This window comes from Cercospora kikuchii, assembly GCF_019650295.1.
Source record: "Cercospora kikuchii DNA, contig_00001, whole genome shotgun sequence".
NCBI classification, from domain to species: Eukaryota; Fungi; Ascomycota; class Dothideomycetes; order Mycosphaerellales; family Mycosphaerellaceae; genus Cercospora; species Cercospora kikuchii.
In genome coordinates this window covers 3,288,324-3,316,315 of record NW_025408582.1, presented here as the reverse complement: position 1 = coordinate 3,316,315, position 27,992 = coordinate 3,288,324, and the positions used below count along the sequence as shown (strand labels likewise).

Genomic DNA, 27,992 nt, shown 5'->3' with positions numbered 1-27,992 from the left:
CTGCCTCTAACGAACGACTCGAGAATGTCTAGGTTGCGAGCCAGCATCATGCTACTGTATCTTGCTTGAGGTTGGCGACTCAGCTCAAAGTATCGATGTATCGCGAGTACACTTTCGATGTCGGCCGCGCCAATGCGAGCGCTCCGCATCAGGTAAGTGCTCGGTGATGACCTTCTCGCGACTACCAAATTTTTAGAGATGCCGCCTGTGCAGCACCCCCACACACTTTCGCAGGCCCTCAAGCTCAGCTCCTTTGGCAGCACCGAAAAGGTTTGGTGTGATCAATGAGTGTTCGTGGTCAGTCTGACACAAATTTTGTCTATACCTCTTCGACACACTGCGCGCTTTTCTCATTAACGCTCCCCTTACCAGCGTCAGCTCGTGGCTTTTCTCAGAATATCGGCCGCGCACATTGCCATGTCGCTCTTCCTTCCCAAGAGCGCCAGAGCATCAACGCACCACTGCAGCCGCCTCCTGGATTCTGACGGCACCTCGACACAAATCTCGCCTTTGCTGCCCTCTGCCTTGACACGTTTCGCCAGTATCGCCCCAGCGAACCCAAACGCTCGGATGAGAACCACTGTCCAAGGTTCTGTGAGCAGAGCTGCTTCATTCACCGCGTGATGGAAGTCGGGAGACTGTGCAAATGCGGTAGGTTCACTGGTATGCCGGGCGTGGAACCCCAAGTCAGAGATTTCAACAACAGCGTGTTGCCTTATCGAGGCGCTGAGATTCATGGATTGCCGGAGCTCGGTGTTACACGACATTGTCATCCCCGCATGTGTCAGAGTCTCGATGAGGTCCGCAAATATCAGAACAGCGAGGTTCCAATGTGCCGCTAAAAGCGTGTACCAAGACTGGATTCGGACCGGGAGAGTTTCGTGGTGTTTGATGCAATCGCTGATGAACAAGCCATAACTTGCAGACCAGTGATTGTACACCTCAAGCACAGACTCCAGACCCCTCTCCACTTCCTCCGGATTCGCCTCCTGGTAGAAGAGGCCTTGAAGATGCCCGACGCGGCGGTATAGAAGCACCTTTACTGGCGCGGCATCTGCCAAACATGCAGCAGCATCGATGTAGGAGCATGGCCAGCGAGTTGACTGCTTTCGAAGATCTCCAATATGTGACTGTTCGCGCATGAAGAAGCTTCCCCATAGATTCGTGTCATCCATTAGCTGCGCAGCCATCTCGTCCTGGGGATCAGAGAATACATGGGATGGTGGCTGAACGGGTTGTAAGTTTTCGCGACTGATCCGCGTCTCTGCATCATCAATCGTGAATGATCTCTTGTTCATGACAGCGGAAAGAGAGTCGAACATGACTGCCATCCAATAAAGCAGATTGAACGTCTCCTGTTCCTCAGTAGACAAGTGGGTTGGTGCTTTCCGTGCTGCTTGCGCCACGAACTTTGCTTGCCGCAAGTGTCGTCTGTGATCGTGTAGCTTTCGAAGCGCAGCGTCCAAGGACAGGGTCGGCCCATCGATGTCGAGCAAATTGAAGAGTGCTGAGAGTTTGTCCTCGGCACTTTCTGTGCTTGAATTGATTTCAACGGTCTCAACAGGTCGCTGAGTGAGGGCAAAGATGATGCCAGCGAATATGACTTTGAAAGACATGTTCTCGGAGGCTTCGTTCAGAGCTGCTTTTGCCTTATGCCACAGCGTCTTCTGGACATTGCGACCAAAATTTGCTGTCGGTGCTGGACCAGGGCCATTCCCATTCCCATTTTGTTCGCTGATCTCCTCGAACAGCTGGTCAGGCGAGAACGGTCCAGGCTGCTTTGCAGGCTTGTGCCGCTCCGGTCGGCTCCATTGAGCAGCGAAAGCCATGACGACAGCGTTCAGAACTTTCGACGCTTGTCTCTGATCTCGGGCTGATAGGATACCCGCTGCAGCATATGTATCGTCCAAGGCAGCAGTTCTGGCGAAGATTCTGTTCGCCCATGACCGGCTCCATACGTTCTGATCCCGAAACGAAGAAATACTGTAAGGACAGTTCCTTTCGGTGAGCCAGCAGCTTAACGCGCCTTCGAACGAATCGTGGTACACTTTCAACAAACCTGATTTGACCTGCACTCGATTGAAATCCTCCGAAAGAAAATGCGACGCGAAAGGTGATTGAGGTCGTACAAACCCCTTTGCGAAGCTCCAGGAAGGAGTCTCGAATGTGAGGTCCGTGTTTGACGTAAGCTCGGTTGTGGAATCCAGCTCCTCCACCGTATCTGCTCTTCTTCTCTTTTGTCCAACCTTCGTCACATCTCGGACGACGCCAGGGAAGTGCCAATCTCTGGAGGACGTGACCGATTGTGCCTCGTTTCTATCATCATCGGCCAAATAGGATTCGGACGCAACGCTGAACGAGTCGCGAGGCTTGCTCCGCTGCGGCATGTTGCTATCTGAGAACAATGCTGACGGGACCGGGCTGATGTTGGGGTAGCCTGAAATCTCATCGAGCTCCATGACTTGGGAAGTTGTCCCGGCGAACGGCCACTGATATGGCATGCCCACATTCTGCGGTACGGGAAATGGCTTGGGCGGTAGATGCGTCGAAGCATTACGCATGCTGCCAGTCGAAGCGGTCCATGAGGGCTGTCGCGACGCAGTGGAGACGCTCGGCGGCACACCGCTGACATCCACGCCGAAGGACGAGTCCGAAGCCTGGGAAGGAGGTCCTTTGCCCATCCATGGATTAGATGGAGGGAGAGAGAGAAACACGCCTTCATCTTGATCAGCCGGTGAGAGGCGGCTTTGTTCATCGTGGTGCGTCCGTTGACGACGATCTTCGCGTGATTTCAGCCATTCGATGGTACATTCCTTCTTCCACTTCTTGCAGTTTGAGCAGGCCGAAAAAGTGGAAAGATCTCGCGTATCAGGCTGCACGTCGCATCGTCGCTTGCCCGTGCGACACTGGTCGCAACTCCGGTTCTGCCGTCTTTTGGGCTTGCCAGCTAGGTGAGAGCCATCGGTAGAGGACATGGCAACTGCGCGAGAGTCCTACGGAGTCTCCATGAAGTCCACTCGGAAACGGGCCATTGAATGTCGTCGGTGAGTCGGATAGTCGAGAGTGCACGAGCTGATTCTCGCCCGCAACTGCGACGCGGGCGGCGCCAGCTCTTTGACCGGGGCCCATGTCGGCTGGCATCGAGGCAGACCTGTGTGGACGTAGGGAAATCCTGGAGAGGCACGGAAGTGTGAGATGTCAACGAGCGGGGCAGCGCCAAGACGACGTTCTCGAAAGCCCTCCGAAATGGCCTGGTTGTGAACTTCACACTTGTTGCGGTGACGATCTCCATCAAAAGAGCATCGGCGCTGCCGTAACCCTGTCAGGTGGTTTCGCCAAGGTCACAGCGATCGGCTATGTGTTTGGCGTGACTCCAGAACTGTTCGGCATCGCGCGACGTTGACTCTACCAGGGCAATGGTGACCGCGCATGCCTCGCACAGCACTGCCCTCTTTCCCGTCATGGTCGTCGCGCGGGGAACGACATGGAGGCGTGAGGCATCTCGGAGCTGACCACGACGTTCTCCAAGCAATGCCAGCCTGGAATTGCCAGGGAGAGTGAGACGGGATGCCGACCCGACACTGCCCCTGGTGGACATTCACGCATAAGGTTGGTGCTCATGCATATTGCTGGCTACACATCACTCTCGGTTGGAAGCGCGACATGATGAGCGGTGACAGCCGCCCTGCGTATCGAAGTCTCGAAGAGACTTATTGCAGAGTCATGTCCGACGGAGACCAGGACACTCTGACACGCGTCAGCAAACTAATCTGGCTCCAAGCGGTACAAGTGGACTTTCGCCGAATTGATCCAGGCAGGGAGCTGGCTCTGAAGTTTTCCAAGGCGTGCCGCGTTTTGCCGCTTGGGCAACATGAAAGCCTCAGACATTACGACATTTCCCTATAGGCCGCAAGCCAAAAGACACAACAGTCGCGCCCTACTCGCGGCGCGGAGTCGTTAGGAACGGGCGTGAATGCCGCCCTCTAGCAGATTGCTACAGCTCTCGCTCACAATATCAATCAGCCAACAGATGTCGTGGCTGGGATCGACCTCCTGCAAAGCAACGACTGCTCGTTCGAGACAATCTGAGAGGCTCAAATGAGGAAATTCTGCAGTTCTCAGGCCTGAAGCTTACAGCCGCCAACAAAGCACCAGTCCAATCAGTCTCCGGGATGCGAGATTGGTAGGCACAGTCTGTCACTCAAAACATATCATGTTTAGCCCCAACGGGCATCGATGTATTTCCGTGGGGCCTGCGACGAGGATCCAAAACTGGCTCCTCGTTTTGCACAACGCGCAGGATATAACTGTACAGTATAAATCGTAAGCTGACCTCGAATAAAACACTCACATGGGTTTTCTAGACAATGGCAATAGTGTAAGCCTACTGCGGCGCTAAATAGTTGTAGACAAAGCTCAAGGTGGCATCAGAGGTGAAGATGCATTGCAATCAAGACTTTCGACTGGACACATTGTGCAAAGCTGCTGGACGATACCGCACGTCATATCTATCTACTATGCATTGTGTCATGCGATTCCGCCGAAAAGCTACGTCGCTGCGTGCAACGTATGCAAAGCGACTGGCCGAGCTGGATATCCGGACTGTCGACCGAAGTTGCATGATGGTCTGAGACGTGTCATTTTGTGCTTCACAGTCAGGCCGCAATTGCGTGAGTCGTGCCTCTGGGTTGACTCATGAGGGTGACGTAAAGAAAAGTAGTGTTCAGGCAGAGAGGCCCAGGGCTTGCTGACAAGGTCTGAGAGCTTCCTTGCCAACATGACCCCTAGTGGGATACACGAAGTAATCGTTGACGAAAAGCAAAGGTCAATTGAAGGCCGGAAGAATGCGACCAAGCATTCAACTCTGCACCGACGACTCAATAGGTGGTTATGAGAGACAGCACTGGTACCGAAACAATGGACTTTCGAGTTGCCCCAATCTGGTGCTCGGTGCTGTCACGAAGGACTACAACAAAGCTGCAATCAACGCTGCCGTACTATAAGTTTGTCTATCACAGCATTCGAATAACCTTTAGGAGATCTGCTGTAACGCCCATGGCAGTTACATCGCCTCCAGCGCCAGCGCCTTGAATGATGAGAGGGTTGCTGCCATAGCGTTTTGTGTAGAAATTGATGATGTTATCGCTGCCCTTAAGAGCAGCGATCGGGTGTGAAGCATCGAACTTCTCCAGCCCGACTTTGACCTGCTTTGATGGCACGTCGATACTTCCCACGAATCGGACAACCTTGCCCTCCTTGGTGGCCTCGTCCTTGATCTGGTCCATCTGCGCATCGAACTCTGGTAACTTCTGCAAGAACTCGTCTCCGGAGCTGGCGGATTCGAGCTCTTTTGGAATGAGAGATTGCACTGGGAAAGATGTTGGTGACTCGACGAGCAGACCAGCAATACGGGCCAGGATTGTGAGCTTCCGAGCGACATCGATGCCGTTGAGATCGTCTCGTGGGTCAGGTTCTGTGTAACCAAGCTCTTTAGCCTTCTTCACCTCAGCAGCGAACTTGCCGCCTCCTCCGCCAAGTGGCTGGAAAGAGTTGAACAAGAATGACATTGTGCCCGAGAACACACCCTGCGACCTCGTTAGATTCATCCTTCAATCAAATGCAGATCGTATTACCTCAATCTTTGTCACCTCATCGCCAGTATCGACCAGCTCTCGCAGACTGCTCAGCACAGGCAGACCAGCGCCTACGGTTGACTCGTGGAAGACATAGCCGTTGGTCGGTGAGCCCGTTCCGTTCGCAGCGCTCTTGAAGATGCTGTCCCACAACTCATACTTGTCACTGAAAGCCTTCTTGTTTGGTGTCACAACGCTGATGCCTCTCTGCAAGACCATAGGATACAAGCTGGCGAGACCGACATCGCTCGTGTTGTCTATGAGCACGACCTTGCCTGGAGCTCGTGCTAATTGCCCAAAGGTCTCGTTGAACGGTGGTGGAGGCGTTCCCTTGCTATCCAAGTCATTGGCGACTGTTTGAATGTTCAAGTGTGAAAAGTCCTGCGAGAAGAGCTGTTTGTTGCTGCGGCGAGCCAGGATGAGTCGGAGGTCAATCGGCGGATTTTGCGTTGCCAGGCGTTGGCGAAGGAAGTCGAGCTGGGACAAGAACGCCTTGCCCACGCCACCGAGGCCGATAACAGCGATATATACTTGCTTGGCCATTTTGGAGAGTGGGAATCGTGAAATGCGAAGTGAGGAGAAATATCGCCAATGGCTCTTGAATTTGTGACGAGCAGGCGGGGCAGGTCAAGGCAAGCACGAGGGGCACCATGCAAGGATCCTGCCGCAATCGGATCGCGGAAGATCGGCGCTAGTAGGAATGTCGCATGCGCGTGCCTTCTCGTCTGGCAACTTTCACTTGCATCCACAGATCCTTGATCTTCGCAACTGGGACACATCTTTGCCATGGAGTCGCACAAGGACGGCCACCTCTACAACCAGGATAAGCGACGTAATTTGTCCAAAGGGAAGGCCATCTCCTCATCTTCCACCCTCTCCTTCACCTCGCAACTCAGCTCTCTCATCAATACCAGCGGCAGCTCTTCCAAACCTTCTTCTGGGCGTTCTAAACCGAAGAAGGAAGACATCTTCGCCACGCACAACCGGAACTCGGCGAAACGAGCAAAAAGGGACCTCGAGCCAGACACGTCCTCTACATTCGAGCAGAAACACACCACAGATGGCGAGAGCTTGGACAAAGGCGTGTGGGAGCGAAGTAAACGCAAGATGGAGGAAAAGGCGCGACTGTATGCTGCAATGAAACGGGGCGATATCGAAGATGCAGACGAGCGTTATGCTGTCGACTTCGATGCCAAATGGGCTGAGGGTCGCGCGAAAGACAAGGACAGCGACTCCGACGACGATGGCGCTGATGATGATGACCAGGAGGAGGTGGAATATGTTGACGAATTTGGCAGGACACGGAAGGGGACTAAGATTGATGCTCTGCGCGCCAAACAACAGCAGCGACGAGCCGAAGAGGGCCCTGGGATCCTTCCTGCTGCTCCCTCCCGCGTTATTCGAGGTGATGCTATTCAGCATGAGGCGTTCGATCTTGATGAACCAAGGGCGGCACAGATGGCTGAGCTGGCGAAGAAGAGAGATAAGAGCTTGACACCCCCGCCTGATGAGCACTTTGATGGCAACAAGGAAGTCAGGACTAAGGGCACAGGCTTCTTCCAGTTTTCGGCTGATGCTGAAGAGCGGAAGAGACAGATGGAGAATTTGGAGGATGAACGCGCTGAGACTGAGAAGAGAAGGAAGGAGCGCGATAGTAAGATGGCAGAGCGGAGAGCGCAAATCGAAGCTAGGAGACAAGAAGTGCAGCAAAAGAATGCTAAGAGGAAGGCTGACGAGTTCCTCGAAGAACTCAGCGGGCAGATGGATGCGGCCAACGATAACACCCAGCCCACCAAGCCTTCCAACGATGAAAGAGTCGTCAGTGCGACCCCACCCGGAATGATCGACCGCATCGAAATTGCCATCAGCAAGGAGGAAAAAGACTATGATGGCTGAATTCGATCACATTGTCGACGCAATAGACGATTACTCAAGTTGTAGTGGCTGAGGTGAAACACTTTTGCAATACTACTGTCGCTGGCGGTGTAGATCCGGCTGTTATGGTGCTGATACGGTCGTCATCTCCCCGGATGCCACAGCAAGCACGACCAACTGGACAGGGAGGAATAAACAGCGGCTAATCCCATGCTGGAACTATTGAAGCCACGCCACGAACCGATCAGGAACCTAAGCTGGAGCCTGTCGACCCATGCAATCTGTTGAAATGCTTGTATCCTTCTGCTTGAATAGGCATGTTTGGCCTTCGCGTCAAAGCTATCGTGGTGACGCTGTTGCACGGGACAGACGAGGCAGACTTGTCGAAAGAGGCTCAAGTATGCCTCAGGCCACCGTGGAATGTGTTGCAACTTCGAAGCTGTGCCTGTGCTTCGTCGTCCGGCCTAATAACACCGGCTTGACACTTTCTTGGAAAGTCGTCATGATGCATGCCGCGCCCGACTAAACTAGGTCCATCGCAAAATATGCCTGAACAATTGCTGTCGACCAGGGGGACGAAAAACAACAATGCCTGTCTGCGAAACTCACGCCCCATCACCGCGAATCGTGATGAAGGAATGTTTGATTGGCTTTCCACCAGCCCAATAGGTGCACAGCTGTGCGATGATCTTGTGCAATGGGGCTACGGAGCAGTATTGCGTGTGGCATGTCGCATGTTGATGCGTACGCATTTGAGCGGTAAGAAAACGCCAGTATAAGAGAGGCAACGCCTCCCAGCCGGTAGCCACTCCACGCACTCGTCACCCAAACACACTCCATGATGAAGCTCTCACTGCTCCCATCGATCTCTAGCGTTCTGTCGCTCGCTTCGGCGCAGTCTCTTGTTGAAGTCCTATCTTCACAGCCGCAACTGAGCTCTCTCCTAGCTGCCCTGCAAGAGTTCCCAGATCTGGTCGATACAGTCTCCCAAACAAGCAACATCACCGTACTCGCTCCTGCCAACTTCGCACTAGCAGCATTTCTCGAGACCGACGAAGGAGCCAGATTCTCCGCAGATCCCGAGTACGCGAGAGCGTTTCTGTCTTACCATGTCCTGCAGGGCACATACAACTCGACCTATTTTAACGGGGTTCAACCTTCTACACGCGGAGCCGAGTTCTTCCCGACGCTCCTTCAACCCGGACCCTATTGCAATGTGACAGGCGGACAGACTGTGGAAGCAACTGCTGGCACTTTCAGGATTGAAGATACGACCAATGTTACATTCTTCAGTGGATTTGTGCTTGATTCGAACTGGGCAGATGAGAGCTTGCTGGTAAGCTCATTGTTCGGTGACGTTAGACGTTCAACTCTGACAGTTCTCAGGACCTCGAATTCGATGGCGGGCTCATTCACGGCATCAACCCACCTCTGACGCTGCCACCTAATGTCTCGACCAACCTCGTCGCAGCGCAGCGCGAGTCACTTCTCGGAGCCATTCAGCGTGTTGGTCTCCTCGAATCACTCGAATCGTCAAAAGATCTTCTGCTTTTCGCACCAACCAACCAAGGTTTCCAGAACATTGGCTCGGAAATTGACAATCTATCTGATGATGACCTTCGAGAGATCCTTCTGTATCACGTTGCGATAACCAATGGAACCCTTTACGGCACTGGCCTTACAGGTGGTCTTCGCTTGCCCACTTTGAATGGCAATGAGCTTGTAAGTTACCGGGATCTGAAATAATGTTCCGCTGAAAGTGCTGACTTCTGCGTAAGACCATCACGGTACAAAATGGTCCCGGTTTCGAGAACGTGGGAATCGTCTCGGAGGACTTCTTCGTCTTCGTCAATGGCGTACGAATAATAAACTTCAACCTGCCAATTGAGAATGGAGTGGTATTCGGCGTGGACAAGTAAGCTTCCATTTTCCCTTTCAATATAAAATGTAGATCGCCACTAACACCGTTTACTCCTCTCAGCGTCCTTAACCCATTCAACACAACAGCTCGCCCTCCTCAAAGCGCCACAGCTGGTCAACGCCAATTCCGCGAAGCACGCGCTGGAACTGTCTTCCCTTATACAGAGGGCATCAGAACAACAGACAGCCCCATTTTCTCGGCTACTAATGTGGCTGGCACCACACCTCCACCTAACACACCCACGCCTTTGATCGAGACCATGACTGGTACTGGGTTCGGCAATGCTACGAGGCCGAACATCACAGCTGCGGCAACTCCGGCGCAGTACACGGGAGGCGTGCCGCCTATGATCACAAAAGCACCGGTGCTGGGTGCTATCGCAGCTGGTGCGTTGTTTGCAGGATTGTAAACAGATGGAAGACGGATCGCGGCGAGAGGATGAAATCAACATCGGCCGAGCCTTCGCGGGAGAAAACATAGAACGTAGAGAAGTAGTAATGAGAACACGAATGGAAATTGATGTTGATGTGTTACAGTTTCAATTCGAGCTATGCAATGCAGGATTCTTCTAGTCTTCTACTTGTATCCTTACATAAGTTCAACAAAACAAATGATCAAATGAAGTCACAGCAAACTCCGTTGTTTCTCTTTGGCTGGCAAGGGAGAGAGAAGTCTCTTGTCGTCGAAGAGGTGATCCAGGACCGTGCGATGATGGCCTGGGCAGATGGCGTTGAGTCTGAGGTCGGAATTTGGCTTGAGTTGTACGCGCGAGTCAGGTCCAGCGACGCCATGCTGGATAGTCGCGCGTAGGGTTGGTCGTGAGAGAATGGTAGAATGGGAGCAACAGGTGCGGGCTGGTCCGGCGTTGCCTGTGTTGGTTTGGGGTATCGTGGTGGAGGAATGTTGAGGTCGTCTCACATCGCGATGTGCGACGGAGCGAAGGAGAGAGCATGTTGATGGACTCTCTCGGGGTGTGTGCAGTGGAAGTATGACTGCTTGACTGCACGTCTGACTGCGACATGTTGTTAGTATTGTCGACGAGGCAAGAGCGATGAGGGTCGAAATGAACCTACCGAAACGTCGCGGTCGAATTAGACGACCTTTGGCAGACGTCGCCATGGGACGCGACGACCTTGCTTCAACAGCTTGTGGTAGTTGAATGGACCGGCTTTGTTGTTCTGCACTGGGAGACGGAGTCCAATCCAGAAAGCAGCAAAAGCCGTGGTGGTGGCGTACAGGGCAGCGCCCTTGTACAAGAGGTTGTTGCCTGCGACCGTGGAGAACATGATGGTGGTATGCAGTCGTTCAAGTGTCGGTCGAAGAAGAGATGTCGTTCAATATGTACTTTTGGAGTGCGTGGGGTGTTAGAGTTGAGAGGAGAGTTGACACAAAGAGCTTGACTGGTTGGAAACAATGGGAGACGAAGAGGTACGAAGTCACAAGTACTTCTATATGTACTCCCAGGCAGGAGGTCACGAGTGGGCAGCTGCGAGCGCGTGCTTCATCATCTGAGAGAAAGGGCCATCGTTTACCCCGCGTTGGCGAGACCAGTAGCACCACGCCGGCCTCGAAGACAACACGCCATTCCGCCAATGAGAACAAAGAAGCGCGGCGGGAGGCAAGGAAGCGCTTCCCCATCCGTGCTTTGGTCTCGTTTTACCCCAGACTCTGGACGGCGATCCGCTCTCCACGTTCTTTGCGGAGCTGCTAGGCGAGGCTTCTCTTATCATCGAGCCTCGACAGGATGGAGGGCCAGATCCAAGCCAGCGGAGACATTCGCAGAGGCCGTCCTTCAGCGCGCACTCGTCTTCAGAGACTTCCTCGAACCAGAAACGCTGCAGGATAAAATGCCTCACGCCACTTCTGGCATGATTTGTATCACTGGCACGCAATTGGGCAGAAACCACGCATGCCTGGGGAACGTGATGACGTGAGCTCGTCTGCCCGTTTCGTTTCAGCTCCTCGGGGACCGCGCCACGACTCGTACCACGGTCCGCAAGGAGAAGGATCATCGCTCCCTCCAAGCGCCTTTCACATGACAGCTGCACGTCGAGGTGGAAACGATTGTGCCAGCCTGCCGTGCCTGGCCAGGAAGGTCATGCAGCTTCATCTACATTCTCCTTTTGCCTGCGTGTCGAGCGACGTTGCTCATCCACTCTCTCGTCGATTGCTGGAGATTTGCCGAGCGAGCAGGCAGCCGTGACCGCTGATTACTGAGACAGCTCGCGCGCGGCAATACGACTGCGAATGTTCGGTGAGAGGACTTCGCTATTTGCGGATGCTGGACCGACAGGGAACGCCCTGGCAAGCGGGTGTAGCATGACGGGATCTCGCACATTGATGGGTACTCCTTCGATCGCTGGGATACACGTGAACGCACAATTCATATGGCCATGATATCCACTTCGTGAGTTCCACTTGCGACCTTATAGACTTTACCTGCTGTGCTCTGGTGATCGTACAATGCATCATGCTGACACGCGTTTACAACCGCGCCCGATCAAACGTCTTGGCAACTTCTGGGGCATCTCGCTTCGACCATTCCTTCATGACCTTCCTTTGGATCTTGCCAGACAACAACTTCGGCTGCGATGCGTTAGCAGGAGTACATCAAACAAGCTCTGTTCACCTACAATCTCGTCGACAAACTGCACACCACCCACAAGCGCCTTGTGCTTCGCTACTCGTGGCTTGAACCAGCTCTGGATATCCTTTGGTGTGATCTTCGCCTTCTTCGCCTCATCAGTCAAGACGACGTACGCTCGTGGCCATTCCTCGTCATGGATTGTGATGCCAACGACAGCCGTGTCAGCCACGTGCTCGCAGTCGAGCAACAAGCCTTCCAGCTCTGCGGGCGCTACTTGAAGAGCATTGACCTTGATCAGCTCTTTCTTCCGATCCACGATCCAGATGAGGCCTTCTTTGTTGATCACAGCCACATCACCTGTTCGCAGCCAGCCATCGCCTATGGTTTCTTGCGTAGCCTTTTCGTTGCGCCAATATCCTAACATGACGTTGGGAGCTTGAATGAGGATCTCGCCGGGTGAGCCGAAGTCAACATCTTTTTCGCTTTCGTCCACGAGTCTCATTTTGTGGTTTGGAAGCAGCTTTCCGACGGTGCCACTGTCGCTAGGCTCGTGCTGTATTATGGAGCCGCATGTTACTTCTGTCCTGTTCGCAAAAAAAAGTTCATCGGTCAGCACATCCCCCTGTCGCTGTCACTGATGCTGTCACTGTCACTCACATTCCCCAGCCTTGCTTGACGGTGCAATTGAGCTTGCTCGCAATCTCGTTCTGTAGGTCCTTTCCTAGTGGTGCGCCTCCGCAAAGCACACTTTGCACGGATTTGAGATCATACTTGGATGTTTCTGGTCGCTTCGCCATCATGACCAGCACCGGAGGCGCCACTTGCAGATGCGTAACTTTGTAGTCCTGAATTGCTCGAAGGTAGTCTTCGTAGACAAATTGCCTCATAAGGTAAATCGGGACTGAGAATTTGCAGGCCATCATAACAGCGTACATCTGTCCATACGCATGATAGAGTGGCAGAAATCCCAGCCATCGCTCTTGCACTTTCCCGCCATTCTTGTAGTCGACGTGCGGCCATATCACGCGCGCAGTCTGCTCGACATTGGAGATGAGTGCGTGATGTCCAATCATGACACCCTTGGGTAGCCCTGTGGTCCCGGAACTGAAATTTATGGTCGCGACTGTGTTTACTGATTCTGCTGGTGTCATGTCTTTCCATCGGAAGTTCTGAGCCTCCTTTTCTGACCCAAGCAAATGCCGCCAATCTTTCACGCCATCAATTTCTTGCAGCTCCGCCTCGTCATCTGTGAATTGGTATATCCTTGGATTCGTCCCGGCCTTTTTCGCAGCTTCCACATCGTTCTTCACGAGCGAAGGGTGCGCGAATACGACTTTCGCTTCGGTGAGCTTCATCTGGTGCACAATCTCATCGACGGTATAGATCGGGTTAATTGCGCTGAAAGACCGGCCGCCTCCGACTATGCCCAAGTATGCTGCGGGCACGAGCATGTTGTTCGGAGTGTGTATCAGACACACTTCGCCCTTCTTCAGGCCTAAGCTGTCGAGGCCAATGATCACTCGCTTGATCCATTGTAGCATCTGTCGAGGGCTGAGGTTCTTATTCGGGTTGCCGGCGTCGAACCATACTGGCTCGTCGGAAGGCTCTTGGCCTTTTGGGAAGAGGTAGCTAAGGACATTGACCTACTCCAGCGTGTTAGCGATAGCTTTGGAAGCTCATGGATGTTGCTTGCCTTTGGAATGTCCAGATCGGCTATGGGCGAGGTATGGATCATCTTGTCTTGTCTTCTGCCAGAGGATGTCTTGTTGTTGGTGCCTACTTCCAGTGTCTTCACGCTCGCTCATAAAGAGATCCGGGACGGCCAAGGCAAAAAGTAAGCGCTATCTCGCTGGCTTCTCTTGATGTTTACTCATATGAAATTGCTCTTCCGGATGCTCAAGATGATGTTGGTAGATGCCAGAACATCGTGGAGAGCAATCTGCCACGCGATGTGCATTACGGCACCGAACAAGGTTGCGGACCATGACAACCTCGGGCATGGCAATGTCTGGAGGTGCTGCAGCTGCTCTGCCGTGGCAGCATTCGCGTTGTGGCATTAGCGGCTGTCGAGCTAGCGCGATGTGCGGAGGAAAGCGAAGGTGTGGAGAAATGACGAACGGCATTTACGGCAAACCGCCGTCGGCTCTCCCGCCGAACCCTGAGGCTTATGCAACTTTGTGCTCCCTCGGATATCGACACGCGGAGCGGAGATGGACGTGAGCCTGACTCGATGCAGTAGAGTTGTGTTGGTGGAGATGTCCATCTTCTGGATGAGTGTTGGCAGCAAGGCCAAACAGACTTGAGACTCCTCTACTCACAATGTCAGACATCAGTATTGACGGCTTCTTCTCGCTTGATGGCAAGGTCGCGATAGTGACTGGAGGTTAGTGCGGTGTCGAGATGCATTGGCCTCATTAGGCGTGTAAACTCAGGTACTGACATTGCACTCAGGGTCCCGAGGACTCGGGCTACACACAGCGACCGCCTTCCTCCTAGCTGGAGCAAAGACTGTTTTCATCAGTGCCCGCAAAGCTGGCGGCGAGCAAGGAATTGACCAGGCCGTCGACAAGCTGAACAAGCTATGCTCAAGCAAAAATCTCAAGGGCCGTGCCATAGGACTTCCAGCCAACGTTGCCCAGGAAGACGACATCAAGCGTCTTGTCAAAGAAGTGCAAAAGCATGAGTCGAAGCTCGATATCCTAGTCGCCAACGCAGGTGCGACATGGGGCGGACCTTTCGAACCAACTCCAGACTGGTCCAGCCAGAAGATTCTGGACCTCAACGTACGCGGTGTCTTCAACCTCGCCCGTTTGTTCGCTCCGATGCTCGCAGCTGCGGGCAAACCAGAAGACCCTTCACGTATCGTGATCATGTCCTCCGTAGCTGGAACGAATGTCTCCCACGTTGGAGATAACGGAACAATCATGTACTCCGCTTCCAAAGCTGCAGCTCACCATCTTGGCCGAAATATGGCGGTCGAGCTGGGTCCGAGGAACATCACAGTCAACACTGTCGCGCCAGGCTTCTTCCCCTCGAAGCTAGCAAGCGGCTTGATCGAAATTCTCGGTGGCGAGGAGGAGCTTTCGAGATCGAATCCAAGGAAGCGTTTAGGAGAACCAAGCGATATTGCTGGGGTCATGTTGTTCCTTTGCTCAAAAGCAGCCAACTACGTCAACGGCGAGTATATCAGTGTTGATGGCGGAGCAAGACTGGGCTCTGGTCGTTTGACGAAGCTATAGAGGTCTGTCAGTAAGGAAACAATTCGGTTCCACTGATATCTTACTGTTTCAGTCCCACTCAAGTCGTTCGACAGTCATTTTGAGAGCCGTGCTCCCAAACGGCGTCTGCAGATGTACTCCAATGAACTAATTCGCTGCTAGTGAAGGCTCGCCATGTCTCGAAGGAGCCAGGAGATCTGGATTGCTCAGCCGCAGCTGAGTATGTAACAGTGCTGAGATGTGAACTAAAGCCAAATGATGCAGGAATCACTAGTGTCGCATACTTCTCTGAATTGACAAGTTTCGCGCCGGCAGCTTGGGAAAGAAATATTCGTCATCTGTGAATCAACGAGAAAGAGTTAGCAGCATGAAGCCAGCTCCCCATTTCGTCTTCGAAATCTGGGATGTGCAACCTCCTTTGCTCTTGACACTCAAGCCATGATGCTCAAGCCCAGCTCGCTACGCTAAAGGCTCGTCTGTGCATCCTCGCATATCCAGAGCTGAGAAAGCTCTTTGTAGGGTTTTGCCCCGCTGAAGATATATATTACACTGCGTACGCCAGGCCGTTCTTGTGTGCATGTCCATCTATTGAGAGGTCGCTCGGCATGCTTGGGGTCGGGCCCCCGATATTGGCACTGGCCTCCATCTGTGAGCTCTTGCCCAGCATGCGAAAACTTCCAAGCTCTCTGCATCCACGTTTCGTGTTCTAAATTTCACGAATCTCTATCACTATGGGCTTACAAGAGCAATCGAAGGGAGAAGTGAACGTCGTTCTTGGCGAGGAACGTTTGCGTACGATGAGAGCAGCTCAATGGAACCCAGTATTGTCGTCCCGTAATTTATGAGCCCTTCTGCTGCTCACAAAATCACAGGACGAGAAGAAAGTCGTTGTCCGCGATGTACCCATTCCACAGCCAGGCCCTAGCCAGTTTCTCATCAAAATGGCCTCCGCCTCGCTATGTCACTCCGATGTAATGATGATCGAAGCCGGACACTCTTTCACGCTTGGCCACGAAGGTGCCGGCTACATCGAAGAAATCCACGAGTCTGTGGCCGACATTGGATTCAACAAGGGAGACCCTGTGGGGTTTCTGTATACCGATGGATGCTGCTACCAGTGTGAAGGGTGTCAGTTGTTTCCACTGTAAGTTCAAAGGGAAGAGCTAGTGCGTTGATGGTGTTAAATATGATGCAGACACTGCTTTCAAGGCAACCAGAAGCTGCATGGATACAGTACGGACGGGTTCTTTGCCGAGTATGCTGTCGTCGATGCTCAGAATTGCGTTCGATTGCCTGAGTCGATCGATGTGAAAACTGCTTCGCCATATTTCTGTGCTGGACTAGTAAGCAATGCTTCTTCTTGACTTTGTGTTTGACCTCACTGACTTTGACAGACCGCCTTCCACTCGGTTGACAGCTGCGATTTGACCGAGGGTCAGTGGCTGGCTGTAGTTGGAGCTGGGGGTCTTGGTCAGTTCGCGATCCAGATTGGTAAGGCCATGAAGCTCAAAGTGATCGCCGTGGACATCAATGATGAGACTCTCGAGGTTTGTAAGGAACTGGGCGCCGACGCTGTCTACAACTCGAAGTCGAACGAGAGTCATGTGGAAGACATCAAGCAGCTGACCCAAGGAGGAGTACATGCCACTTGTGTCTTCAGTAATGCGGATGCTGTAAGCTTCAATCGCTCATGCGAAAAAACTCCAGCTAACAGTCAAAAGGCGTATTCGAGTGCTCCATCGCTCCTGAAATTTGGAGGCCTGCTAATGGCCGCGGGCATTCCGAAGAACCCACTCTCCATCAACGCATGGGATCTAGCAAGTGGTAAGCTCAGGATCAAGGGCGAAAGTACCGGTACGGCCCATCGTATGCAGAAAGGCGTGGACTTCTTCGCTGAGCATGGCATCAAGCCTGCTATTGAGCATCGAAAGCTGGAAGATCTGAACGACATGATTGATGAGCTCAATGCTGGAAACGCAATGCGGCGTAAGCTCGTATCATTTTAATGTACTGAGTAATCCTCAAAAGATGTGTCGAAACAAATCAATGCATTATGATTATACAATATGGCTTTTCTTCGTCTCGTCATTAGTCGTATCGTGGAAAGTTCTGTTCAACCTTCGAAGGCCCTCTCCGAACAAGATTCCGTATCTTTAATTGATCACAGGAGCCGCGATTCCTTTATCAACCTCTTCAGGATCTCAGTGATGGTGTTTCGGCCGTCAATATCGCCATTCGAGCGTATGTGAGCACCCACAGGAACCATGAAATTGATTATCGTGGTGTCCTATGTGTCGTCCAAACGATGTAGGTTGACTCGAAGGATTGGCTTTGCACGTGCTCCACTCCGATGGAAGAGTATCGCGTGTCTGTTTGGCATTGTGCCTGTGGCTATCATAGTGAATCGCCGAAGACTGGCCGCGGGTATGACTTGGGTCGTTGCTCTGTCACGAGTAGTGGCACGAGGGGCTCGACCACCTCATATGCCCTGGCTTGTTCGAAGAAATGGCTGTCGTTCTGATGAAAGGTCAGAATTCGTGAAGCATGGCTGCGCGTTGGTAAGGGGACTGACCATATCTTGAGGCGTTTGACCCCGATGTTGTCGCTTGAACCACTTCAGGAAACCCTTGCGGATGTCGCTTTGGCGTCGATGATGAGAGCCATCGTGCTCGTCGCAGACCTCAGTCACAGTCACAACAGGAGCCGACTTGCTTTTCTTCTGTTTCTTGGCAGACTTTGGTGTAGCAAGAAAATCCATTTTGTAAGAGGCCGGCCGCAATAAAGTGAGTGTAAAGCCGAGCTCACGTGAGTTCAAGTCGCAAAAGTAAAAGGGCGATGGAGAGTTTGGTCGCCCTGCCACAGTCGCAGGCAACCATACTTATGGAATTGCAGCAGCCGTGGTCGGCGGCGATATATCGCGCGGTTGAACGTCGCTGTTCGCAGGTCACGATAGCGAAGAGTGTCTGCTGACTTTTCTGCAGAAAATGGCGAGACCATGGTGCAGAAGGCCAGGCGAGAACATTCCTTCGTCCCGACAAGAAGGACGCGAACGATAGACCGGCAGCGAGATCCGCCAAAAAGTGGTGCGGGTTTGGCAAAAGCGAGCACGTGATTGTGCTATATCGGTCGTTGTGGATCTGGTGGAGAAACTCGTTGACAAGAGAACATTAGTTGTCCGAAAAGCGCTATCTAAAGTTTCGATTTGCTATTCAGCTTGTTCTTCGCCTCGAGCAGTTTCTGATATGCCATTTCTGCAAATGGCTCTCGCTCTTCTGCGTACTGTTTCGCCGAAGCAGAACTGGCTTGTCGTGTGGCATAACGAGCAGCGATGCCTTGAAAGATTATGGAGTCTCTGAACAGGGCGAAAGCGGTTGCCCAAGCAAGATCTTTTTGCGTGATTTCGAAGCCAGTATCTTGTCGATACCATTCGACGCATTCTGCGTGCTCAGGCAGACCCGGCCATTCCTTCCTAGTGCTTTTCGGATCGGATGGTTTCAGGAAAGCTTGGTCTGCGTGTTTCCTCGGCCACGAAGGTGTAGCTTCTGATATTGTCCAGCCTTGAATCAAGTTGGTGAGGTCTGCAAGCGGATGCCCAATGGTCACCATCTCCCAGTCCAGTATCCCAATGACACGCGGCTCAGTCTTGTGGAACACGAGATTGTCAATCTTGAAGTCTCCGTGAAATAATACGCCACGATCGTAAGGCTGATTCTGCTCTTGACCGAAGAATTCAATGAAGTCGTCAAAATGTGGCAGCTGGCCAACTTCTTCACCTGTCTCCTTGTCTTTCGCCTCAGCTTGCGACTGCGCAAGACTCTTGAATGTCCTAATCTGTCTCTTGTAGAACCCATTCGGTTTCCCGAAGTTTTCAAGTCCAATGTCCTTGGGATTGATGCGGTGGAGTTTCGCCAGCGTGCGTATCGCATCTCTCCACATCTCCCGCCGATCGTGCTCATTCACGTCTTCAATGGCGGCGTTCTTAATGAAGCGACCATCGAGAAAGCTCATCACATAGAATGGTGTCCCAAGAATGCTGTCATCTTCGCACAGAACATATGCCTTCGGGACCGGGACGTCGGTATCCTGCAGAGCGGCGATGACTTTGTACTCGCGGTCAACCCGATGCGCCGTCTTGCTCAGAAGCTTTCCCGGAGGCTTCTTGCGGAGGACGTATCGTTTGCTATCGGCCGCGGTGATCTGGTATGTGGGATTGGACTGTCCGAAACCGAATTGCTTCAAGTCGACGGGCGTCTGGATCTCGGGCACATGCTGGTTGAGGTACTTTTCTAACGCCGCTTGGTCAATTGGTTGTCGGACTGGCCCAGCCATGTTGTATGTGTTCTAGATGAGACGTCGAATACCAACCAGAAGTCACAGAATGAATTCCTGGACTTGTAGATCTATGCATATACAAGAGCGAGCTCTACTCCACCAGCATCACTGGCAATGCGTGAGAGCCACGGGAGAAGAAGGCCGAGGTCATCCTGAATCGGTCGGCAAAGCGGTGGCCCGAACTCCGACCCTTGCCTGGGTTGAAGGTTTGGTGCCCTAACTCTTCGAGGACCACATCGCGAGCACTCCTTCAAAAGGGCAACATTGCGAGTGCGCTCGAGCCCCAAGTCGTCACCATTTCTATGAACAGCGAGCGCAGTCAGCCACGACTTGCAACTGCTGGCCACACTCCTGCCCTAGGTCGTTTCGCAATCATGCGCATCCAGGCACCACGAAGGGGATAGCGTGTTCAATTGCCACACTTGGAACTGCAAATGCACAAGGTGAGGTCCCGAGTAAGGCCTGTCTACCGCACGATAGTATGGCGGAACAAGTCAGGGATCAGCGAAGACCATGTTCGTGGAAGATGATCATTGCACACGATGCGGTCGCTGACCTTTCGTCATTTCCGTTTCATATTCTCCCGACTCGACAACGAGGTTTGTGAACTGCTTTCCTCCTTCTGAGAACCACATTCGAGCGAGATCATGGGCAGACATGCGCTCATCTTCGGTGCCAGTGGCATTCAAGGCTGGGCTGTCACTAATCAGCTGCTCAATGGCTATCCCGATCCTGAATCATTCGAAAAGATCACGGCTCTGACGCACCGGCCCATTCAAGGACGTACGCTGTGGCCAGAGACCTCCAAACTGCGACTCGTAAGCGGAATTGACTTGCAGAGAGACGACCTTGAGCAACAACTTGTGGCTCGAGTCACCGACATTGCGACCGTGACCACGGTATTTTTCCTCGCCTACACCTTCAATCCGGACCAGGATCAGGAAGTTGCGACCAATCTTAAGATACTCAGCAACGCCATAACAGCGGTCGAAGCGTTGTCAGAGAAACTCGAGTTCGTGGTTCTTGCGACTGGGACCAAGGCATATGGAGTACATCTGATTGACGAATTCCCATTTCGACACCAGGTTCCGTTGACTGAAGAACTTCCATCAATACCGGAGCCGCATCGCAGCAAACTCTTCTATTGCGCGCAGACAGACTGGCTAGCAGGACACAGTCGAGACAGGGCTTGGACATACTGTGAATTACGGCCGGACGTCATCGTTGGCTTCGTGCCAAACGGCAATGCTTACTGCATTGCTCAACTACTTGCCAAGTTCCTTGCTCTATACAGGGAGGTGAACGGCAAGGGTGCCATATGTCCCTTACCTGGCACACTGGGAAGCTGGGATTGCTTGTCGAATGATTCAGGTCAGGATACCATCGCTAGATTTGCGATTCATGCGGCGTTGCATCCTGAGCAATGTGGTGCTGGACAGGCCTTCAACGTAGCTTCTCATCGCATGCCACTATCGTGGTCCGAGAGGTGGCCAATACTGTGCAACTTCTTCGATCTGAAGGGGGCGCCTCCTCCAACTGGAGAGGGCTTCCTAGCCAGCCAGTTCCTAGCTGACCATAGAGACGAGTGGGCGGAGCTGGAGGCCAGCCATGGCCTTGTTGGTGCTGAAGAGACCAGGAGTGTTCACATGCTAGGACATGGCATACTGGCGTGCATGAAGTTCGACAGACAATTGAGCTTGGAAAGAATGCACCAAGCATGGGCTCATGGAGGCAAACCCGAGGAGTCGACCACAGAGGAAATATGGTGGACTGCGTTTCGACGCTTCAGAGATGCGAAGATCATTCCATGACTTTTCCCGAACGAACCCCGCGCTCAAAATGCAACTCTCAACTAGACGCACACTATCGCTTGTTATCAATGCATTAATGCGACAAAATACAAGCAAGCCCGCCACCCCAAGCATCGCCAACAGGTTCACCGAGCTCAAAAGTAGGCAATTTGAAAGTGTGTCTGGGCTTCAGCTGAGTGGGATTGCTGAGATCTCCGACGACTCGAGCACAAATTTGATGCCTGCAGCAGTTTTTCGAAAGTATTCTTCTCTTGGCTTTTCCAAGTATGGTGAAGGGTATGCAAAAAAGCAGTGAGGCAGGCCGGTGTATTCGTGATACTCATGGAGGACACTAGAGAGGCGCATTAGTGGGCACATCGCCCGAGGACAGCATCTGCTTACTGGTCGTCGACAAGTAGCTCCTTGAATATTCGAGCGTCGTCTCGAAGTGTATCTACTTCGCAGCCAGATAGATATACACATGGTAGCTTCTTCAGCAGCCTGGAGTACGATGGGAAAATGAATGGATCAGTCTTGGGAGATCCGTGTAGATCTTTCAATATGCCGTCAGCTCGTTGCGCGAAGTCAGTCCAATTTGCCACGTACCAAGCAGAGTTTCCATCGCTGCTCTTGTGTAGACAGAGCGTCCGTTATGTTCGTTGTAGCTCTTGTATTTGCGCTGGATCTCCCCTGGCACTACATCTGGATGAATGGTAAATGGCTGTATAGCAACAACGCCCTGCAGTTGACTCGTCTTGCGGTGCGAGATGAGGTTCAGTGCCGTGGCAATTGCTAATGTAGCTCCAGCAGAGACTCCCATCAGCAGTACAGTTGCTGGCTTCGCCCCATACTCAGCTGCATGACTAACGCACCACTCAGCGGCATCTATGCAGTCTCCGAATCCGGCTGGATAAGGATCGTATGGAGCAAGGCGATAATCGACGCTGACGAACACGAGTCCAGTATCTTTAGCATATCGACGTACCAACACATCATCTTCTTCGACAGTTCCGAGCACTAGTCCACCACCATGGAAGTAGCAGACTATGGACTGGTTGAGCTTTTGGTTGGGTGGCGTGTAGACTCTAAGTCGGACGCCGGTCGGAGTAGTCTCATTGGAGACAGAAACGGACTCATCGGGCGAGGGCAGCCCATATTTCTTCGTCACGTTGAACAGGTTATGTCTGTATTGCTCCAAGAGATCTTCATAGGTGGGGCCAAGCAGTAGAGGCCGAAATCCGAGCTCGTTTTCGAACTGTTGTGTGTGTGTCGCAACTTTAGCCAAGTTCAAAGCAAACAACGTCTGGGGTGGCGACGGCAAGCACATACCTCAAGCCATTCCGGCCGGAAGACCGAGTGATCACTCATTAGTACACTTCTGTCTCTGAAAACAGGAAACGGCGGGAACGGCCATCGCAGAGGGTGTGAAGATATAGAGCTCAGCTACCCTACCTCCTCGCAACGACGTACTTGCTGCAGCTGTCTGGATGCGAACTACTCTCCGCAGAGGGGTCAGTAGCACGCCACTTCTTGGTACGCCGTATGTAAGTGTCGTACAACATGGTCAGCGGTTCGATCAGGTGAAGTTGAGGTTCGTAACTGGCGTGGAAGGAGGATTGTCAGTTGCATGCCTGCCCAGCAACTTTGCCGGTTCTCGGCTCAGACTTCAGGCGTCCCATTCGACATCCTCCAACTTCTGCTTCATCCATCACTTACCCATTGAACGTCGACATCATCATTCCGGACTGAAATGTCCGGGCTCAGCCACAGCACGGCAAACTTCTGTGCATCATGCGCACTGCCGTCCTAATACTGGTGCACATGAACACAAAAAGACCACAATGCCGGTTGCACTGGCGCTCAAGACGCCGAGGACCTACTACGAAGAGTAGGCTGATCAAAGAACAAGTCCTACAGTAGTTTGCATTTGGTTCTGGATTGCTCATCGCACCGGAGGACTACTTGGAGCGAGTCTGCATGATTGGGAGAATGAGCCCCTCGTGCTGGATGCATTACAAGCTTGTGAATGTACCTACAGTGTGCATCGTTGCGCTCACGAAAATCTGCTGTTACGCGTCGAAAAACGGCAGATGCCACACGAGAGACGCGCCTATTGCGATGATGACTGCTTACCTACCAATGGTTCTCGATTGAGCGGTCGAAGGATCTGCCAAGCTCCACCACAATCAGTATGGATTTGCGATCTGACTTCACTGTGCAGCGTATGGCTCAGCTTTGGTATTATCGTGGCTTTACACGATGTAAGTGATTGGAGGTCGATGCTTCTGAAGGATTGAACGATCCTTTACAATCCTGGATTGCTTTTTGATCCATCCTGACGACTGTACCACCCTCCGTCCTTGGAGGATGAAGCGATCGTTGAGTCTTGGGCTGCTTTCTGATCCATCGTGACATTTGTACCACCCTCTCATCAAGCACAGCTGTGAGACAATCGCTTGCATTGGCAACAGTGCATCGCAAGCCGAATGGCGGGGCGGTATGAGAGTATCTCACCAGGACCCCGCAGCTACGACGCGGGTGCGATGGCAATGGACAGCAGCGGCTCCGACAAGGAGCAGGAGTCAGAGAAGTACGAATCCATCGAGCCTGGTCGACGGATCCTGACGACACGGCCATGGCCTTCAACACTTGGCATGCAACTCGCCTCAATACTGTGGCTGGCTCCTATCATTGCTCTGCTCTACTTGAATTTCAAGAACCACGAGATCGGACAGAGCGCCTGGTGCCCAGGCGGTGGAAGCTGCAATAATGGCACATACGATGCGAATCCAGGACTGGCAGCCCAGAACGCCCTCAAGTACAGCAAGGAATCGCGCGATCTCCTGGGAAGCCTTCAACTCGTTGCCAAGGCATTGGAGATCTGGTTTGCCTTGATTGCGCTCTGGTTCGTTTACCTGTTCACCATGAGGATGGCCAGCAAGGATCATGGTGTACCGGTTGAATACCTCACACGCGCATATCGGCTCGGCGAGTTCTTCGAGATCTTTCGACCACGCACGTGGACTTCCCTGTCCTCGAAATCAACGACTCGAAATACAAAGGAGTCCGCCCTTTTATGGATCTTTGTGATCACATCAGTAGTAGTGAGCTTGCTTTGTGTGCTTATGGGGCCCGCGACCGCCGTTCTTGTGCTCCCCACTCAACAGTGGTTGGAAACGAAGGATTATGTTACTGGACAGCTAAAGGAATTTAACGCTGCAAGCCCGCCTTCAGTGTCCGGGTTTCTGTTGGGCCAAAAGCAACGCTGCTCTGATCAAGACGTGCAAGAGAAGCGCTGGTCCTGTATATCCCCCGGATCTAGCTATCGGCTTGACTATTGGCTTGTGTCGTCAATATTCGCTGGTAGGGGAATACAATTTAGCGAGGCGCCAATCAGTTTCGCCTCGAACATGACCGACGACCAGAACTATCGCAGCCCGGTACCAGTCTGGGTGCCCAACCGACAGCTACTTTGGGAGTTTACCTACGACGAGATGTACTATAAAGCAATGCAAACTGGTACCACGAGCTTGGCAGATCTCAACGACCACTTCTCACTCGACGAACCAATTTCAGAGGAGCTGTATCAGCGATACAGGGTGTTTGAGAAGGCCATTGAACTTGAAAATACACGTGAAGGGCCGATTCTCGGCCTTGTTGCCAATCAATGGCCAGCTCCAGAGTGGGTGCAGGACAATGACACACCACCAGATGGTGTAAACTGGATCTGGACAACAACTGTGGACGAGAATCGCCAAGTCCGTTGCTATCCAGTGTGGGCGATGCAGAATTCCTACTGGAACCAGCAGTACGAAAACCTCGACTGGGAATCAGTACCGGTATACAACAATTACACGCGTTGCATCCAGGTAGGCTCAGGCTGGGGTCCAAACACCAAGAATGAGAGCTTTACGATAGAGCACCCCCTGATGTCCGCCAATTCTACCAACGATGGGCCAGAAGCTGAGATTAGAGTGTATAGCTCCGACCGCACTGCCTTCCTTCCCAATGGAACCCTGCCATCGGGAATGGATCCAGACTGCCTGCGACCTTTCATCGATGAACCAGTGCCATTTGGGGTTGAATGCGACTGGGAACAGTTCTTTGCTATCGACAACTCATCCGTAACGGCCAACATGTCTCGGTTCGCCAATACTGTCGAGCTGCAACAACGAACCTCAAATTTGTCCACATCTGCGATATACGCCATCGATTATATGGTCCTTCGTAACAATACCTTGTATGCATACATCCCCTCCAGCTCCGTCAACCAGCTTTCGTTCGCGGAAACCCGCCAACTGCCTCAACTCGGAGCGGCAATTCCTGTGAACCCAGAATGGTTCTTGGCAACATGGGCTGTAGATAGCGGTGGCACGATACCCGTCAATCGCTCAACTGCCCTTATAGGGTTGACCTTCAGTCAGGCGCCAGGGATAGGGACTCTTGCGGTAGCTGATACCGGGGACTTCAACATCCTGCAGAGCAAGCTCCTACAGAGCTTGCAATATATGCTGACCATGCTTGACTATACGGTCGATGCTGCGCCCAAGGCTATTGATAAGTCGGCCATGGACCGTCCACCTATCATCTTTAAAACTCGGTACTACACCTGGACATATAGTATGTCTTCACGCACATCAAAATTCGCTGCAGCGATCGCGATAATGGGTATGATCATCGCTATTGCCACGACGGTGTTCGCCGGAGTAGACACAGAGCATCCGTACCGATCTCTCACCGACATCGTCATCTCTGCCCTCGAGCACATACCTGATCGATCAAGGGAGTTCGGAGATGGCGAAATGACGAGGCAAGAGGCTGCAAGAGTGAGTTACAAGGTAGTCAGCAGCGAGAGTCTGGTAGGAGGCCTACGATACGAAGGAGTAGACACGGCCAAACTAGTACGGTAATGTCTTATAACTGTAATCATCGTAACGGTCATATTTATAATCGTGCTCGTTACTTTCTAAACAACATCGTCGACTTCTCTGCAAGCCCTCATCATTATATCAATCAAATCATTGTATCATCGTTGAAAATCGTAGTTTATCATCATCATCGTGTTTGTGCGTGAAAGATGCCTTCGAACTGCTCCTCTTGAACCCTCCTTCGCTCGCGTCGGTGTAGCAATAGAACCACGAGACCCATCACGACGAGAAGGATGGGTATGCCAAGACCGAGACCGATACCCAGACCAAGTTCTGTTGCGCGATCGAATTGAGACATCGTGACCGGTGTGAAGACGAATGGCTCCGACGCGGCCGTAGCATCGGGTGACGATTCGATGATGCTTGGGTTAACCATCGTGGTCATGCCCGACGATTCTGCTGCGCTCGAAGACATCTCGGTTGCACTTGTCTCTGCAGTTGCGGTGGTCATATCCGATTCTGTTGCTTCTGTCGTGGTGCTCGCTGCTTCATCCGTGGTCGCGCTGGCTGGCGCTTCGGTGGACATGCTTGATGGTTCCTCGGCAGTCATGCTGGCCGAATCCTCGGTGGTCGTGCTGGGGGCTGTTTCGGAGGCCATGCTCGCCGCTGTTGTTGCTGCTGTGCTCTCCTCTGCTGCTGATGTCTCAGCCCCGCTGGTGGCAGAAGGCGTAGCATCATCAGATGCCGAAGGTACAGCTGCTGGTACAGCAGCGGCTCCCGCTGCCGCTACAGTGAAAACTGAGCTACTTGCTACGCATTGCTCGCACTCATTTGGAAGATCGCTCTTTTGCAGCCTGAAATAAACCTCAGGACTGAACTGGTTGGCCTCCGACTCTGCACCTGGAGCCATCCAAGGGTACGAGTTCGTGGTAGGAGGCAGGTTCTCTGACAGACAATCAGTTGCAGCCCAGTAATTCTGAATGATCGATACCAACCTCCGAGGATGTCGACCGTGTAGCTACCATCATCGGCACTTGGACCTCGCCACAATTGCAATGTAGTCAAGGGCCATGGCGATGTCCAGCTGACATTAACTTGCGAGCCCGCCTCCAAGGTGTTCACAACGCCTATAGGCGTAATGAATCCCAACTGAGCTGCTTGTAGCACGACCAGGGCTGCCATCGTAACTCTTGCACGCGCGTCACGCGTGTACTTCCAAAATTGTTCGGGCGGGCGATCTCGGTGCTCACGAGCTTGAGTCCTTACGAACTGTTGACCAGCAACGCACAACTCACGCACAACAACGCAGAAGAGGAACAAGAAGCGCAAAAAGCCCAGGAAACGTGCATCCCGCGCGGTACTTACTATACCATCTTCCTCGTCGCTCTCGCCAGTGCCTCTACCACCGCATCCGCGGTATTTGGCGTTGTGGCACCTACGGCCAATGCGCATGAAAGCGGGCATGTGAGGTACTGGACGAATTGGGAGCTCGGTGGAAGCTGCGCGGACGAACTCTAAAGTCGACGCAAAGCCAGAATGTGGGTCTGGACAGCAGCCACATGAGAGAGCTCAGACAATTTTTGACCGAGGCTTCCATACAGAGCATGAGCACGAAGCCACAGCATCAAATTCTTGTTGGCATAAGGTTAAATCGAAGGTTCCTGCTCAGGTGCTGTCTGGAGAAATCCGGAGCAGGACTTCACGTCGCCTCTTCTCCGCACTTGACCGCCCGACTTGGCTGACTGTGTGCGTGTCCTTTGGGAAATGG

General features: G+C 52.7%; 14 protein-coding genes across 15 annotated transcripts; 6 read left to right on the top strand and 8 right to left on the bottom strand.

Annotated features, from left to right (window-relative positions):
- Positions 1-374: 374 nt before the first annotated feature.
- On the bottom strand, positions 375-2,975 carry CKM354_000127100 (uncharacterized protein; the record flags this gene model as incomplete). Its single annotated transcript, XM_044796391.1, has 1 exon — positions 375-2,975. One exon carries the CDS (start codon positions 2,973-2,975, stop codon positions 375-377), a length of 2,601 nt encoding a protein of 866 aa, XP_044652326.1.
- A 2,037-nt stretch (positions 2,976-5,012) lies between these two features.
- Positions 5,013-6,176, bottom strand: CKM354_000127000 (homoserine dehydrogenase; the record flags this gene model as incomplete). Its single annotated transcript, XM_044796390.1, has 2 exons — positions 5,013-5,585; positions 5,634-6,176. The coding sequence occupies 2 exons, from the start codon at positions 6,174-6,176 to the stop codon at positions 5,013-5,015; spliced, it is 1,116 nt and encodes a 371-aa protein (XP_044652325.1).
- Positions 6,177-6,419: 243 nt separating this feature from the next.
- Positions 6,420-7,529, top strand: CKM354_000126900 (uncharacterized protein; the record flags this gene model as incomplete). Its single annotated transcript, XM_044796389.1, has 1 exon — positions 6,420-7,529. The coding sequence occupies one exon, from the start codon at positions 6,420-6,422 to the stop codon at positions 7,527-7,529; it is 1,110 nt and encodes a 369-aa protein (XP_044652324.1).
- Positions 7,530-8,349: 820 nt separating this feature from the next.
- Positions 8,350-9,838, top strand: CKM354_000126800 (uncharacterized protein; the record flags this gene model as incomplete). The annotated part of the gene is made up of 4 exons (XM_044796388.1): positions 8,350-8,844; positions 8,895-9,230; positions 9,287-9,423; positions 9,490-9,838. 4 exons carry the CDS (start codon positions 8,350-8,352, stop codon positions 9,836-9,838), a joined length of 1,317 nt encoding a protein of 438 aa, XP_044652323.1.
- A 505-nt stretch (positions 9,839-10,343) lies between these two features.
- Positions 10,344-10,715, bottom strand: CKM354_000126700 (uncharacterized protein; the record flags this gene model as incomplete). Its single annotated transcript, XM_044796387.1, has 2 exons — positions 10,344-10,441; positions 10,562-10,715. 2 exons carry the CDS (start codon positions 10,713-10,715, stop codon positions 10,344-10,346), a joined length of 252 nt encoding a protein of 83 aa, XP_044652322.1.
- Positions 10,716-11,913: 1,198 nt separating this feature from the next.
- Positions 11,914-13,751, bottom strand: CKM354_000126600 (uncharacterized protein; the record flags this gene model as incomplete). Its single annotated transcript, XM_044796386.1, has 4 exons — positions 11,914-12,015; positions 12,063-12,600; positions 12,674-13,659; positions 13,710-13,751. 4 exons carry the CDS (start codon positions 13,749-13,751, stop codon positions 11,914-11,916), a joined length of 1,668 nt encoding a protein of 555 aa, XP_044652321.1.
- Positions 13,752-14,335: 584 nt separating this feature from the next.
- CKM354_000126500 (uncharacterized protein) lies at positions 14,336-15,255 on the top strand (the record flags this gene model as incomplete). The annotated part of the gene is made up of 2 exons (XM_044796385.1): positions 14,336-14,399; positions 14,468-15,255. 2 exons carry the CDS (start codon positions 14,336-14,338, stop codon positions 15,253-15,255), a joined length of 852 nt encoding a protein of 283 aa, XP_044652320.1.
- A 776-nt stretch (positions 15,256-16,031) lies between these two features.
- CKM354_000126400 (uncharacterized protein) lies at positions 16,032-17,240 on the top strand (the record flags this gene model as incomplete). Of its 2 annotated transcripts, none has more annotated exons than XM_044796384.1 (5): positions 16,032-16,055; positions 16,107-16,378; positions 16,430-16,577; positions 16,629-16,893; positions 16,942-17,240. In XM_044796384.1, the coding sequence occupies 5 exons, from the start codon at positions 16,032-16,034 to the stop codon at positions 17,238-17,240; spliced, it is 1,008 nt and encodes a 335-aa protein (XP_044652319.1). The 2 variants fall into 2 exon arrangements, with proteins under 2 accessions (XP_044652319.1, XP_044652318.1); XM_044796383.1 differs by having other exon boundaries at positions 16,629-16,907; positions 16,956-17,240.
- Positions 17,241-17,628: 388 nt separating this feature from the next.
- Positions 17,629-17,992, bottom strand: CKM354_000126300 (uncharacterized protein; the record flags this gene model as incomplete). The annotated part of the gene is made up of 2 exons (XM_044796382.1): positions 17,629-17,751; positions 17,807-17,992. 2 exons carry the CDS (start codon positions 17,990-17,992, stop codon positions 17,629-17,631), a joined length of 309 nt encoding a protein of 102 aa, XP_044652317.1.
- A 431-nt stretch (positions 17,993-18,423) lies between these two features.
- On the bottom strand, positions 18,424-19,563 carry CKM354_000126200 (uncharacterized protein; the record flags this gene model as incomplete). Its single annotated transcript, XM_044796381.1, has 1 exon — positions 18,424-19,563. The coding sequence occupies one exon, from the start codon at positions 19,561-19,563 to the stop codon at positions 18,424-18,426; it is 1,140 nt and encodes a 379-aa protein (XP_044652316.1).
- Positions 19,564-20,213: 650 nt separating this feature from the next.
- On the top strand, positions 20,214-21,377 carry CKM354_000126100 (uncharacterized protein; the record flags this gene model as incomplete). The annotated part of the gene is made up of 1 exon (XM_044796380.1): positions 20,214-21,377. One exon carries the CDS (start codon positions 20,214-20,216, stop codon positions 21,375-21,377), a length of 1,164 nt encoding a protein of 387 aa, XP_044652315.1.
- Positions 21,378-21,545: 168 nt separating this feature from the next.
- Positions 21,546-22,724, bottom strand: CKM354_000126000 (uncharacterized protein; the record flags this gene model as incomplete). Its single annotated transcript, XM_044796379.1, has 4 exons — positions 21,546-21,708; positions 21,759-21,909; positions 21,963-22,611; positions 22,686-22,724. The coding sequence occupies 4 exons, from the start codon at positions 22,722-22,724 to the stop codon at positions 21,546-21,548; spliced, it is 1,002 nt and encodes a 333-aa protein (XP_044652314.1).
- Positions 22,725-23,842: 1,118 nt separating this feature from the next.
- Positions 23,843-26,266, top strand: CKM354_000125900 (uncharacterized protein; the record flags this gene model as incomplete). The annotated part of the gene is made up of 1 exon (XM_044796378.1): positions 23,843-26,266. One exon carries the CDS (start codon positions 23,843-23,845, stop codon positions 26,264-26,266), a length of 2,424 nt encoding a protein of 807 aa, XP_044652313.1.
- Positions 26,267-26,411: 145 nt separating this feature from the next.
- CKM354_000125800 (uncharacterized protein) lies at positions 26,412-27,406 on the bottom strand (the record flags this gene model as incomplete). The annotated part of the gene is made up of 2 exons (XM_044796377.1): positions 26,412-27,169; positions 27,220-27,406. 2 exons carry the CDS (start codon positions 27,404-27,406, stop codon positions 26,412-26,414), a joined length of 945 nt encoding a protein of 314 aa, XP_044652312.1.
- Positions 27,407-27,992: the final 586 nt, after the last annotated feature.